Source organism: Maylandia zebra, linkage group LG11 (assembly GCF_041146795.1).
Source record: "Maylandia zebra isolate NMK-2024a linkage group LG11, Mzebra_GT3a, whole genome shotgun sequence".
In the NCBI taxonomy this organism is placed as follows: domain Eukaryota; kingdom Metazoa; phylum Chordata; class Actinopteri; order Cichliformes; family Cichlidae; genus Maylandia; species Maylandia zebra.
Window position 1 is genome coordinate 24,460,384 of NC_135177.1, and position 14,411 is coordinate 24,474,794.

The 14,411-nt window shown below is 41.4% G+C and overlaps 1 protein-coding gene across 2 annotated transcripts in view; it reads left to right on the forward strand.

Annotated features, from left to right (window-relative positions):
- The window catches only part of clstn3 (calsyntenin 3), a 30,083-nt gene extending 15,926 nt beyond the window's left edge, over positions 1 to 14,157 (forward strand). The window contains exons 10-19 of one of the 2 annotated variants that reach the window (XM_012919113.5): positions 552 to 711; positions 1,379 to 1,438; positions 1,557 to 1,705; positions 4,403 to 4,551; positions 8,611 to 8,837; positions 8,968 to 9,129; positions 9,603 to 9,748; positions 10,534 to 10,669; positions 11,804 to 11,988; positions 12,146 to 14,157. In XM_012919113.5, the coding sequence (XP_012774567.3) occupies positions 552 to 711; positions 1,379 to 1,438; positions 1,557 to 1,705; positions 4,403 to 4,551; positions 8,611 to 8,837; positions 8,968 to 9,129; positions 9,603 to 9,748; positions 10,534 to 10,669; positions 11,804 to 11,988; positions 12,146 to 12,295 (1,524 nt within the window). In that variant the 3' untranslated portion in view covers positions 12,296 to 14,157. The remainder of the gene's footprint in view (positions 1 to 551; positions 712 to 1,378; positions 1,439 to 1,556; positions 1,706 to 4,402; positions 4,552 to 8,610; positions 8,838 to 8,967; positions 9,130 to 9,602; positions 9,749 to 10,533; positions 10,670 to 11,803; positions 11,989 to 12,145) is intronic. The other variant, XM_012919114.5, reaches the window with a different exon arrangement.
- Positions 14,158 to 14,411: the final 254 nt, after the last annotated feature.

The window sequence follows — 14,411 nt, forward strand, 5'->3', positions numbered from 1 at the left end:
GATTTGAATTTTAACAAGTATTCAATAAGTGGCAAAACAGCCACAAAGGCAAAGAAAATTTCATTTATCTCATTTCCTACCAACGTGGCAACCTTCAAGGCTTAAAAATATAGGAAAACCAACCCAAACCCCCCCAGAAGAAACTGCACGAAACACGAGTCACACCACACACACATGTTAGCATGCCCAACTTCACCTTACAGCTTTACCTTCATAGCATGTACAGGGGTGAATTTCTTTATAACTTTTGTACTAAATCATGACTTAAAATGAGGGTTGAGGTTGCTGCAGCTGTAGCTGGTAGCAGCTAAGCTACAACAATAATAGGAGACATTTTCGTCTTCAGAGTGTGGTTTCACATACATTTTAATGCTAATACCTGAGTCAAGCTGTTTGATGAGAGGAGAAGTCATGCAAACTCTGCAGGGTTGTAGGGCTTCACAGTATTTTTCCATGGCTGTAGTGGTACTTTTATTTAAATATAGAGTCTGAGTAATCATTCCACCCAGATAATGCACTCATGCTGACTCCATGTTATCTCCCTCCAACAGGTGTGTGACAGCGAGTGGCATCATCTTTCACTCAGCGTCCAGTTCCCATCAGTGACCCTTTACGTGGATGGAGTGACCTTTGACCCCGCCCTCATCCACGACAACGGAGCCATCCCGAACCCCGCCCCGCGTCAGCGCATGTTCATCGGTGCCTGCTGGGGTGAGACTAACATGCTGCGCGTTTCATCTCAGCTCAAAGAAAAGCTTTGCTTCCTGTCTGAAAGCTGCTAGCAGCAGTTTGAATCCTCGTTTCCGTTTCTCCATCCCTGAAATGTCGTTTAAACCCAACATCAGCAGAGATAGCAGGATGCAATTTCTGGCAAGTTACGAGTCCTCGTGAGGCATCTCGAGACAGGCCTCTGAGACGTTTCACACCGCGCCGTTTCTCCCTTTCATTTCACTCAGTTATAATTCACTTGATGCATCTTGTCTTTGAGGGCTAATAATATAACTGACTTATCAATTATTCAGGGCAGCAGAACAACACGAAGGCCAGACAGCCATCAGCCACTTACACCCGAGCCGCTGGTTAAAATGGGAAGCTCTGGCTGCCAATTAGCAGTGAAAAACACACACACAGTCACTCCGTTTCCTGCGTGGCAGCAGCTGCTGCCGGATAATGAGGAGATGCTGCAATTTTTGAAGATTGTCAACAGTTTTCTTGCTGCCTGTGTTTTTTATTCTCCCTGTCAATCTTTGGTACCCTCAGATTTCCTCTCACTTGCTCTTCAAGCCCCTCTCGACTGAAAAGTATTTCTTGGAGCGCCTCATTGTTTTCTGTTTTTCTCTTCCCCCTCTCTCTCCCCGCTGCGCCGCTTTCCCTGCAGAGCCTGAGGAGAAGCAGAAGGAGATACTAAACAACACCATCCCAGAGGGTAAAGACTCAGGTGACCTTCTTGTTTCACACTGTTGTCAGCGTGATGGTGTGCGGTCTGCCATTTTGCTGTGTCATTGCTGGTGTAGTTGAAGTTTCATGGGATGATGTTATGTGTGTTCACACCTTAGTGAAGTATGTTGGCAGTTACCATGGCCTGTTGTCTGGGGTGACGGTGCGTCCTGGCAGCGTGGAGCCTCACAGCGTGGTCGAGTGCCTGTACGCATGCAGGGAGGGGCTGGACTTTGGCGACCTGGAGACTTTGGGCTCTGGCATGAAGGTAACAGCTAAGGGAGCTCTAGGCTGCCAGATCACACACCTCCAGTTATTCCCGTCTGGGAAAGTCACTTAATATCCACATTTCAAACACATCTCTTCTCCAAATCTTTTTTGGCTGATGCCGTGATGGCTGAGGTTGTTTGTGGTTCATGGTTACTTTATATGCAGTGCAGCTGGGATATGACAGAGACACTGCATGGAAATAAACAACATTATCCTTGAAAGTACAAATCGTATAACAGTACAGTAAACTGTAAAAAATAAAAAATTCCTTAAATGTGGAAGATGAATCTTAATTTTTCTATAAAAGACAAATACTGTAGTTTTTAGACCTGCATTTAAATAAAATCAAAATAACGATACAGTATAATTCAGCTCTTTTTCGGCTTCTGAAGTCCCGAAATCCTTGCAAACTTAAAGTGTCTCATATAAAAATCCCAAATGTTCACTTATTGAGGAAAACATCTGGATATCGACCATTTACAGAAAAATCACATCAGTTTATCCATCTTTACAACATTCCCTGTGTTTGGGACAGCGTGGCATTGGAGTGGTTAGCAATGTCGCCTCATCGTGAGAAGGTTTCTGGTTCAACCCTCAGTTGGAGCCTCACTGTTTGACACTTGGTTTTGTCCAACCTTCTCCCACAGTCCAAAGACATGTTAATTAGTGATTCTAAATGAATATATGTTTAGGCTGTGCTTTAAGTGCTCAGTAAGTCCAGAAAAATACTGTATAAATTCAAGCGTGTTACGTCATGTTTTATAATTCACACTTGTGTGTTTAGTTTGTTAAGCAGGTTGCATCTTCGGTGCAGAAAAAAAGGTTGCAAACGAGGTCATCCCACACTTAATGTGCACACACTTAAGTCTTTTTTTTTTTTGCTTGGTTGAAGACACAGGTGTAGCATCTTCACAGCTCACCTGAGCAATGCTCCTAAACTTTTTTGCTGTTTAACGACAAAATGAAACAAAACAATAAGAATTGAAACCATGTATTTGCTGGTTGGATAATCCATATTGATTTTTAAGCTTTAGTAGCTCCATTCACCACCAAACATTTGTAATGCGCGAGCAGATAAATGTTCAATAACTGCCCAAAGTTATGATTTTGACCTAAAGTAGGGGTGGGCAAATAATTTCCCTAAGAGGCCACGTGAGAAACTACGAATATTATGAAGAAAAAATCCACCTTAAATGCTATGGTCTTTGCTTTTAAAGCAGAATTGGTAATTCAGTCATTTTCTCCTCTATTCTGTAGCTTTTAAGACTAAAAAGCAGCAACATATGCTTTAAATAATTAGGAGGATGCTAGGGATAAGGTAAGATGGAGGTAGATGATGTGCTGTGGCGACACCGAAGGGAGCAGCTGAAAGATGTGGGAAAAAAAACATACTTTGCACCAGGTCCATTGATATTTGTGTAGTATGTCAACCAAAGGAACAATAGCTACTTAACTCTACAAACAAGCCACTGCTCAACCATACACATGTGCATGTTGTTTGCTTTGATGCTGAAAGCAGAGCTTGCAGACACCTAAGCAAAGAGCTGAGTGTGATTTTTGTCCTCTACAACAGCGGTCCCCAACCTTTTTTGCGCCACGGACCGGTTTATGCTCGACAATATTTTCACGGACCGGCCTTTAAGGTGTCGCGGATAAATACAACAAAATAAAACTAGTACTGGTACCGAAAAAGAAGATTTATTCATAACACACGTGAAAAGACCCAGGAAAACCGAGTTAACAATAAAAACAATAACAAAATAACGCTGAAAACCGATAAAAACCCTCAAAACCATACATTTCACACCTGAGCCTCTACCCTCGTGGCCCGGCACCAAACGACTCACGGACCGGTACCGGTCCGAGGCCCCGGGGGTTGGGGACCGCTGATCTACAATATATTTGCACTTAGTTGCATAAGTAATTGGACAATGACACTTTTCCTTTGTAATTTTGCCTCTGCACACCACTACATTGTGTTTAAATCAAACAATCAGCATGTGATTGAAGTGCAGACTTTCACTTTTAAATCAAGTGGTTTGACAAAAGAACTGCATTCATTTAGGAATTACAGCCATTATTGTCTAAAGTCTAAAGGGATGCTGATGCAAGTGAAGGAGGCTCCAGATACTTATGGACATGACTCTCTGCGTGCCATTGTGACTTTTTTTTTTCAGCATATTAATTCCAACCATGAATTTTTCTATTTCTCCTGCAACCTTTCATATTATTTACAGGAACCTGACCACTGATGTTGCAAGGATAATGGAAAGTGTAGTACCATTTCTGACCCCTGAAAATGCTTTTCTTTTGTTTTTTGTTACATTATACATTTTGACTTCATTGTAATTTTCCACTTGACATCCCTACATTGTTTTACAGTGAATATTTACTGCTGCAAAAGCACTGAGGCAGATACTTAATGCCCAAAATGATGACGAAAACAGCTCAACTGCTGGACACGAGTCGGGCTCACTCCTTTTTGTATGAAAACTGCTGAAAACAATTAATGACATTATGATGAAAAAGTGTTCTTTTATCAAATCAATGGTCGGATAATGGTCATAAATGTGCCCACTCTGTCGTTCTAGTGAGTAAAATAGACTTGTTGTTTAAGGGTTAACATGAACGGTCCATACCTGCCGGGAGCTTTGATGTAAATTAATATGAGCGTCCTTCTCTTTTGACCCTCCAGGTTCACGTGAATCCCAGCCAGTCTGTGTTAGTGCTGGAAGGAGACGACATCGAGAGCTTTAACCGTGCAGTGCAGCAGGTCACGTACAGAAACTCTCTACGCTTCGCCACCCCTGGCGTTCGTCCGCTCAAGCTTACCACCTCCCTCAGGTACAAAAACACAAAGATGAGTGTGCATGAACCTCAGTAATATTACATGTAAGACTGAGTTATAAAGACGTGCTGGTTTCACACTCCTAGGCCAGAATGTAATTTAAATGCAAGGATGCAATCAGGAACCTCTTGCAAGACAAATTTGCTATCTGACTACATTCAGATTGTCCTTTGAGTGGAAACAAAACATTCGTGCTATTTAAACAGAATTGGAGAAAAGCAGGAAACAAAGAGGGGCAGTGAAAGATGACAAAGGCAGAGAGGAATGTAAATCAGCACACTGGAAATCTCCCAACAGCAGAAATTGAGTTTGAGCAGCTGAACTTGTCAGATGAAGTGTCACTCACTGCTGCCTTCTCCTCTGACATTGAACTCATCAAACGTGGACCACGCCTCGGCGGTGATAAGGACTGACGTGTGATTAAAAAGGCGATTACGTAATGAACAAGGTGTCTCAAAACAAGCGATAACAGGGAATATCTTATCTCTCTTATCCATTCAGCCACCCAGTAACTGCTTTGGTAAACGAAATCTTTGGGGGGGGTTTTAATCGTTGTTCTTTATTGTAAAGCAGCCATTAAATAATTACCCAAATGGAAACGTTATCTTTACTATTTGCTGTAGATGTTGTCGTTGATATGCACAACACACCGCTGCTCAGCTCCTGCATAGTCCGCCTGAAAAATAACCCACATCGGTTCAGTGTTAATCATACTGAGTCACCTGGCTTGGAGATGAAAAGCACACAAACTCTGTTTCCGGGTCAGTGCTCCGCTGTGCTTAACAACTGTGAACCAGCTCCCAGGCTTTAGCAGCCACTTTTAGCTGATGAAAATTTAATTCAGTCAGGCAGAGCGGCACATATACTTCGTGGTATATTGTGAATTTATACTCAAAATAGCGTCCTTCCTCACAAATCCCATCTGATCAAACTCTAGTGCAGATATCCCTGTTGCCGTCTTTATCGGCTGCTGTTTTAGACACTTGTTTATAAGATTATCATCGTTATCAGACCAAGAGTCACACTGGAGATTATTTTCCCCAACTAACTGCTTTTAAGTTCCCAAGGATTCAAGGTCATGCACAGATTTTTTTTCCCTCTTAGTTTCTGCTTTAGTGTGCTGGAGTTGTTTATATTTTTTCTTTACTTGAGCATGTTTTATTGCGTGTGTGAAGATTAGACTGATTTGAGGCCAGGAGTTACCCAGATGGCTGAACAGCAGGCCCTTCTGGAGAGGCTGATAGAAGCAGCTGCTCCCTCTGATAGCGGAAATATAACACACAGACACACACACACACACACACTTACGTGCAGCTTAATTCCCTTTCAAATACGATGCCGAATTTTAGTGCAGATGAATAAATATGTGTTATCAGTCTGCCATACATCTGATTTGCTCTTCTTTTCTGGCAGGAAAATTAAATTTGTAAGAGCGGAGCCGCTGAAGTTTGACATTTGCTCTTTTTTTAGTGTCACAAACAGACAGAAGTTAACACGGCTGTGGTGGAAATAGCAAAAGGAGATAGCTGTAGATTTAGATGTTTTTGACACAATCATTGTGACTCAACACCAGGCGATCAAAATGTCAGGACAAGAGAACAAATTCAGTCGTGCAGCAGCAGAGCACACCAAGGGTTGTAGAAAGGTGGTGATCACTAACAGTAGATCTAAGAGTAGGAAAAAAGTGTGGCACAGTCTGTTTTATTTTATTCCCATGGTGCTTCACTCTTTATTGATGTCGAGGAAAGCCCAAGCCCAATGTTCACCCAAGACATCAGTTCACACCGTGCACATGGAAATGTTGCAAAGTTGAAACAGTAAAAAAAAAAAAGATCTTGGTGTTATAGTGACACTTTATGCAAAGGAAAAAAAAATACTTATTTTAGTTAAATTTGTGTAATTATAAAGCTAATTCTTAGCTACAATTATCGCAGGGCGCAAAGAGCTTGTTGTTTATTTCTCTAGAGGTGTGTGAGAGAACTACTGCATGAGTGAAGTGAAAGAATACTCTGTACAATGTCTGATAAATTGTCTTAACTCCTGCTACTAGAGTCTGCATCAGTAGTGTCCCAAACCCTTGGGACCTCGACTATTTTTTGTGAATTTCACTTTTAAAAAAACATCCCCTGATCAGTAAGAAGTCCACAACTGTATGGTCAAAAGAAACAACTATGGCCTGAAAAAAAAAAAACAGGACACAGTGACATATTTAAAAATGACAGCAAAACTCAGACTTCTTACTTCTGCCCCATTAAACTGTACTGAATGGCTCAGTCGCACGGCTCAGTTGCAACTAGGAAACGTTAGTAGTTTCTTACTGCATTGAATGTTTTTGCTAGAAACCAACTGGTTGCCCATAGAGTGAACATGCAGTCTCCTTTAGTCAGAGGGAAATGGTACAGGTTGCCTTCATGGAGGCAACCTGAGTCAGAAGGTTTGCAGTCTAATTTATAAAAGCAGATGAGCAAAACTTGTTAATGACACTTTTCTTTTCAACAGAGGATTCGATTGAACTGGTTGTATTCTAATAACATTTGTCTAAAAATAAGGAGAAATTTCTGACTTTTTGTTTCAAATCTGAGGTTCCTGCTGGACTCTGAATAAAAGGCGTTACTTTGAGTTTCTGTGTATTTCAATTGCAGATTTCCTATTAAAAGAGAGTTTGTCCTTCCCCCTGTCACCAAGTGCTTCCTCATTGTTGGTGTTTTCTGTGTATTACTGTAAGGCCTTTATCTTGAGGCAACTGTTATGATTTGGCAAGATATGAATATTATATTACAAAAAGATTACATTTCAGATCACATCCAGTTGAGAATTCATGGCAGACTCACTCTGTCTTATTGCTGGTTTGTTGCAATTTGGACACACCAAAGTTTCTTTGAATACAGCAACTGACTGCACGTGGTCACAGATCTGTTCCCCATCTTCAAAGAAACTATTTCAGTGCCAGCGATAGTTCAATGTACACATTCACAATAGTTTTGGCCATGCTGCAGTCTCCAGTCACTGTTTCTCCTACAGTGACTGCAACATTAGGGAATAAACTACATCATTTTGACATGAGGTAGGCCTCAGTCGCACAGGTCTAGAGGGATGGTCGTTTACCCTCTGGCAACCATAGATCATAGGCAAAAGTCTGTATTTCCCAGCTGGTTTATGGTTGTTTCTACTTCAAAGAGGGTGATGAGCTAAAAACCTCCTTTTGAGGTCTTTGGTCACTAGCAGATAGTCCCAATCGTGTGAACAATGCCAACTTGTCTGTAAAAACTCACAAGCACCACTGAAACTTGACAGTGTGACACAAACCAAGAACAGAGCATGTTCAGCTTCAAAGTAAAAGTTGTTGTGCCATCAGTGCACATTTTTCCCCTGCAAATGGTGGTTTCGAGGGGTTGCCAACCGGCCTCTCAGCCTTTGTGACTGAGACCTTTGTAATTACTGATGTTAGTGGACTGAAAAATCTCAGCTGCATCTCTGCATGATTTAATTTAACTAAAAAGAAGCAAAGTCATGTTACACACAAATTTGAATCACAGCCTCTTCACTGAATGTTCAACAGCCTGAAGACTTCTAAAAAAAAACGAGGCACACTTAATAACTGATGGAGGTTTAATGTCAGTAAAGGAACCTTGACTCTCCACCTGAACTATTGGCAGTCAAGGTGCCTTGTGGGTAATGTAGGCATTGTGTTATGTAGCGCTGAAAGAAATTGTGGAATAAAAAAACAAAAATATATCTGGATCTGATGCATCTGTTTAGATATTTTTTTAAAAAGTGTTGATTGTCAGTCTGACAGTGTTATCCAGGGAGTACTCCATAACCAGTGACCTGTGAGGATGATGGGCAGGAATGTGTGAATCAAATCTCACTGAAATACAAAATATCTGCCACATGGTGACACAAAATGTGAGAAGATATCATCAAACTTAAGATTCATCCTCTGTAAACCAGGCCACTACCTGCAGAGATATTTGAGTCTGGACCAAAGCAGTGGAAGTTTATTTAGCATACACCAACGACATTACCTCCCTCTTACCCTTCTGACTTCCTGACAGATGTTTCAACGAGGAGAGCTGCCTGTCCCTGAAGCAGCTCGAAGGATACTTGGTGGTTCTTCAGCCTGACGCTCCTCAGATCTCTCTGTCTGGGGTTGGGCCGCATCTGGCCCGTCCAGCTCCTGAGTTCGAAGGTCCCCGCGGCGTCCCTCTCTTCCCCGAACTCCGGATCGTCTGTTCCCTGTCTCATGCTGTCAACACAGCTGCACAAGGGATGGAAGGTGGAGGTGAGTCACCCGTCGTCTCTAGTCTGATTTAAGGAGATTTAACAGCAGATTCTGTAGTCTGCACACATTTCTGTCTGAAAAGCGTTAATTGTGTCATTATTTGAGTTTGACCTCCAACATTGTCTGCTAGCTCTGATGTCCGATGCTGTCGCTCACACTTTGGATGGCTGTGAGGTCCAACCACTGGGGGAGGAGCTAAATCCAGAGAGAGAGGAGCTTCTGGTAGACATGGATGTTGTGCGAGAGAGAGGACTAGAAATCATCAATACTACTGCTTATATTGCCATCACAGGTACAGCTGTGCATACACCTCTGTTTTTAACCAGACCTGCTTTGATTAGGTATGAAAAGTTAGGCAGACTTAGGGCCATAAAACCATAATTTATTAGATAATTTGAATTTAGTTGTTCCCATGTCTCTGTTTTAATGTTCCTCATATTAGCATTTCACAGTTCAAACTTAACCTTCTTATTGGTATAACTTGGTTTATGTCACAGGAAAGGAAAACACGTCATAGCATTGTGATTCAAATATTGCTAAGTCTTGATTGGTGCCAATCCTTATAATAAAAAACCCTCATTATAATTAATATATTAGGTTGCCATGAAGTTTAAAACAAAAGCTAACCATCTGATAAGAGAGAGCGACTAATCAGTCACTCCTTTTTAATCTCCTCCTGTTATTTCTCCTTTGTCTCTGCATTGACTTCTTGTCTTTATTTCTGTGCTGTCCTTTTTCCTTTGTTTGTGTTTTGCACCTCCACAGGTGCTGAATCTATCTCTGTGTATGAGGACGTCCTTCGCTCTGTCCGCTACCGACTGGCTAAAGGCTCAGCTCGCTTTGAGAGACGATTCCGCCTGTCCTGTTCTGAGATGAATGGCAGATACACCAGCAACGAGCTGACTCTGGAGGTGAAGATAACCATCAGCCAGTCACATTAGTCTTTGTAGCTGTCAGAGATGACAATGCCAAAGACTGATGGTCACGTAACATCTGAAATGACATAAAAAGCTTGTCTGTATCATTACATGCACACACCGTTGTAATTCAGGTTAGACCTACATTCTTACAGTTTAAATGAGCCACCACCAACAGCCATATTTGCTGTGGAGAAGCAGGGACTTGCATGATTTTGCCTGTAAGGCAGCATTAGGAGACGTGTGCTCACAATTTGGTGCCAGATGGCTGGATGGCAAAGGACAACATTACTGTTTTTTCCTTCCGGGTGGACGTGTACCAGTAGCTCTGATATCAAATGAAAACTGTGGATAAGGAGTTACTGCTGACCATTCTCCACTGACTTCTAGTATCAACGAGGCATTTTCTCCCAGAGAACTGACACTTATGGTTGTGTAGGAAAACTCCAGCAGATCAACAGTTTTTGTAATACTCGTCTGTTGGGCACCAACATCCATGACAAATTCAAAATCACTTCATCTTTCTTCCCCATTTTGATGCTCGGTTTGAACTTCAGCAGGTCGTCTTGAGCATGTTTGCGTACCCAAATGAGTTGCTGCCACGTGATTGGCTGAATATGTATTTTATTTAACAAGCAGTTTATCAGGTGTAGCTAACAACACCCGAGTGTATGTTCCAATGATAACTGCAATTGGAGATGTTGTGAGGGAGCAACGCAGTTTAACCACACAGCCAGTGAAGTCATTCTTTCTTCTTCTCTGTTTTTAATTCTCTGTAGGTGAACTTCCTCCACTCTTTGGACAGTCTGTACCACCCATCCCACCTGCTCGCTTCCCAGCAGCAGTTCCTCCATCCGTCCCACCATGCTGGAGAGTTGAGTGGACACACCCTACCTAATCCACATCGCAACTCAGGTGACATTTCTGGGGTTTTTTTTTAATAGCACCTTTTTCAGATGTCTTAAAATCTTTCAGCATGAAAGATAAAATAATGTTGAATACCAAAACATATAAGTAATTAAAACTAAAGTAAATATAAATTGGACTTAAAAACAGCCCAGTGGGTACTTTTTCCAATATTTCTTTTAAAGGTGACTAAGATCTACAAAGATGTTACAATTTAATAAAAAACAATGGCAAAAACACTTCCTACCTTAATTAAAGTCACAGACACTAAATCACACTGGTGATAAAATACTGCAGTAGTTTTTGAAAGTCTGTCCAAACACGCAGACCTCTGAATGTAATCACCAGGATTTAATCTATATGATGAAAGAGCCTTTGGATTTGGTTACAGATATAATGTGTAACCTAATCCGGTGTCAAACATCTGGCCTGGGTGCAAATTTGGCACCGTTTCACGTATTTTGCACCAGGAGCATTTTGTTCCAAGTTGTTAAGGATTGAGCAAGTCATGAGAGTGGGTTAAAGTGCTGTTTTATCCATTCAAAGGTCTGAATCATCATGGCTTTTGTAGACGTCTTACTGACACAAAGGCTTTTATGTGATTTGCCACAGCAGGATTTCTTTCTACAATGACAGTAGACTGAACGTGAAAAAAATTGAGACATCTTTGACTTTTTCTTTTTTTTTTTAAAACACCTCGGGCTATTCGTCATCTATTTTGTAAATGAATGTTTCGTTGTAGGGTGTTATGTAATGGTTTTACTGCTCCAGCCCTCTTGAGATCAAATTAGCCTGTGTTTGAACCATAATCTAAAATGACTGTACGGCACCTGTATAGTTTTAACGTTTAGCAAACAAACTTAATTTTATGACTATGAACAAAATTAGGTTGTACATATGGAAGTGAGCATTTAAGGCAGGAGGACAGCACACATACACATGACTCAGAATTGAACTACAGTGCTCCCCATGTACCCCATCCATCGCATGTTTTAATAATTCTGAAGAACAACAGCCACACGAGGCATTGGGTGCCCAGGTAGTTGTGATCAGTTAATTGCTGTGGGACTTTGTTGTTTCAAAGGGTGATAATTGGAAAATTGTGGTGTGATTCTTTAATCTGATTGCTCTATTTTATTCCAGTGGTCCCAGGAGCAGCCACCGTCATCATAATGGTGTGCGTAGGTTTCCTGGTTGTGATGGTGATCCTGGGAGTTTTCCGAATCCGCTCAATCCATCGCCGTGGTGAAGGAGCCAGAGGCGGGGCTAAGGAGGGCAGCAGTCAATGGGACGACTCTGCGCTCACCATCATCGTAAACCCAATGGAGGTAATAAAGATGTTTGATTTTCATTCTTTGTCTTATGTTGCCAAAAGTGTTTGCTCGTCTGCCTTCACACGCGTGAACTTTTCAGAGTATTCCCTCCAAAAAAAACAATAATTATTGATGTGATCACACTTCTTCATCCACTTCTTTTTTCCCCCAGTCCTACGAGTCTCGTATGGGCATCTCTGCCGACACGGAGGGCGAGGGGGAGGAGGATGAGGAGGTAGCAGAGTCGCCTGACGACGCGAGCGATGACCAGCGAATCATCATCAAGAAGGAGGGCAGAGACGGCAACGCCCGTCGCTACTGAGCCACATGTATCTCTGCACCCGTTCTCATGGAAACCACAACCCAGCTCACCAGTCACACACTCCAACACTTTTAATATCAACGAACGACTAGTATAAGGAATGTAAGCTTACAAACACGACGCACAATGCAGTCACCGTAATACTCCTGACACCCAACGCCATATGTGACCTACAGCCGACAACAGGCTGCCTCCACCTAAATGTTCAGTGGCACAATGTATACAGCTAATGTAATTTAACCACCTGATTAAACCCCACCAAATTTGTATGTGGTGCACCAGTGCTAAATCACAAAATGGTCATGTGTCTGTATAGTGTAATACTGGTTGAATAAGACTGTTTTGTTTAAAAAAAAAAAGAAAAGAAAAAGTAATAATAAGATTGTATTCTATCTTTTGTCTTCGAACACAGAATGAAATCTTTACAAAATGGAAACAGGGACAATTTGTTGCAACATGTAGGCCTCGAGTAGATCTGTAGACACAAGCCTCGATCCTGACACATCTGTTCATTAGACTAACCCGAGAAGTCTGCACAAGCTCTTTTCTCGCTCTTTGCATCCTCTCCTGACGCATTCCTCGGCCAAGTCCAAACACAGAGTAAAGACAGTGGGGTCAGACATCACGGGGTCACGTATTCATGATAAGCTTGCAGGTGTTTTGCTTTTGTTTCTGTGAGAACACTTTATGTTTTATTAGGAACTTATTTAGCGTCCACTTCATCCTTAACCCAAGCTGGCACTTCTGCAGCGCTCCAAGAAGGCAGACTGAGAGCCGCTCGGTGTGGTTTCTACTTCAAAATCGAGTCTTCGTAAAGTTTCAGCTCGTGACACAAAATGACAAAACATCACCTCGTACAATAAAGCTGGTGTAACCTGACCTCTGAGCCCCCCCTCCCACACACACACAGTGACCGCTGCAATGCCTCTAAATGACTCTGACTGCACTGTTTGACTCACTGCACACTGCTCTTACAGTAACTGCAAGACGCCACATGCACACACAAACAGAAACACGCAGACACACTCCATAACGCTACCCGTGCTGTTTCCAGAATGTCCGCTCAGCTTGGGCAGTTTTGATTGTATTGATTGTAATGAATTTCCTGTACATACGATGATGACTATTATGATATTATTGTTATTACTATTATTATTGCAGCCACTCTTCTCTTTATCTGCACATTTGGAGAGAAAGCTGATCATCATTTACTTTTCCCCATTTGAGTAATCACCCTTAACAGCATCGAAAAACAGTATAATAATAATAATAATAATAGTAGTAGTGATAAGGATGATAATCCCTGGCTTGATGAGTGTCTATTAATTTGTGTGTAATATTGTTGTAATTTAAGAACTTGTCGATATCACAGAAAAAGGAGGGCACATTGTTGTGATACCAAGAAGCGTCTCACTCATTTCATCTCGCGCACTTCTTGCCGATTATTTTTCACATTTCAAAATATTTCTTTATTATTTCTTTTTGAATTTGATTTCCACCACATCCGGTATTTTCGGTTTAATGAATGTACAACCGTGTGCTACTCCTCACCTTTCCCTACCCCACCGCCTTTTCCCTTCACCTCTCCCTCACTGTCCCTCTGTGTCTCTTGCTGTCCGTCTGTGTAGCCTATCAATGTGCAGTGCTAACGCTGTCAGTAAATAAAAGCCTGTTGTTTTTGAGTGTGATGTTAAGAAGGAATAAACATTGCATTGATTAAGAAATTATATTATTACTATGTTACTATTCAAACATTACCTGTAATTATTGATACAATGACAACATGGAATATCCTGACTAATTGTTATTGAGAACTGTCGGAAAACATTGCGAAATTCATAATAAAAACACTATATGACGTCTCCATGAGAGGGTTTTCTTGGAAATAACAATATTGTAAGTATGACTTTGCACATGAAATTTAACCCTGAAGATTGAATCTTATATTACAGATTATGATATGATTATAAAATCTATTGTAGAACATCAGCATAACTTCGTGCTGAAAATTGGGGGGATCAAGATCTCTGTCTAAATAAATAAATAAATAAATCTGGGTAAATTCCCATATGATTAAACATGCAACTATTTTGCTGGTATTAACCGAATTGAGTAA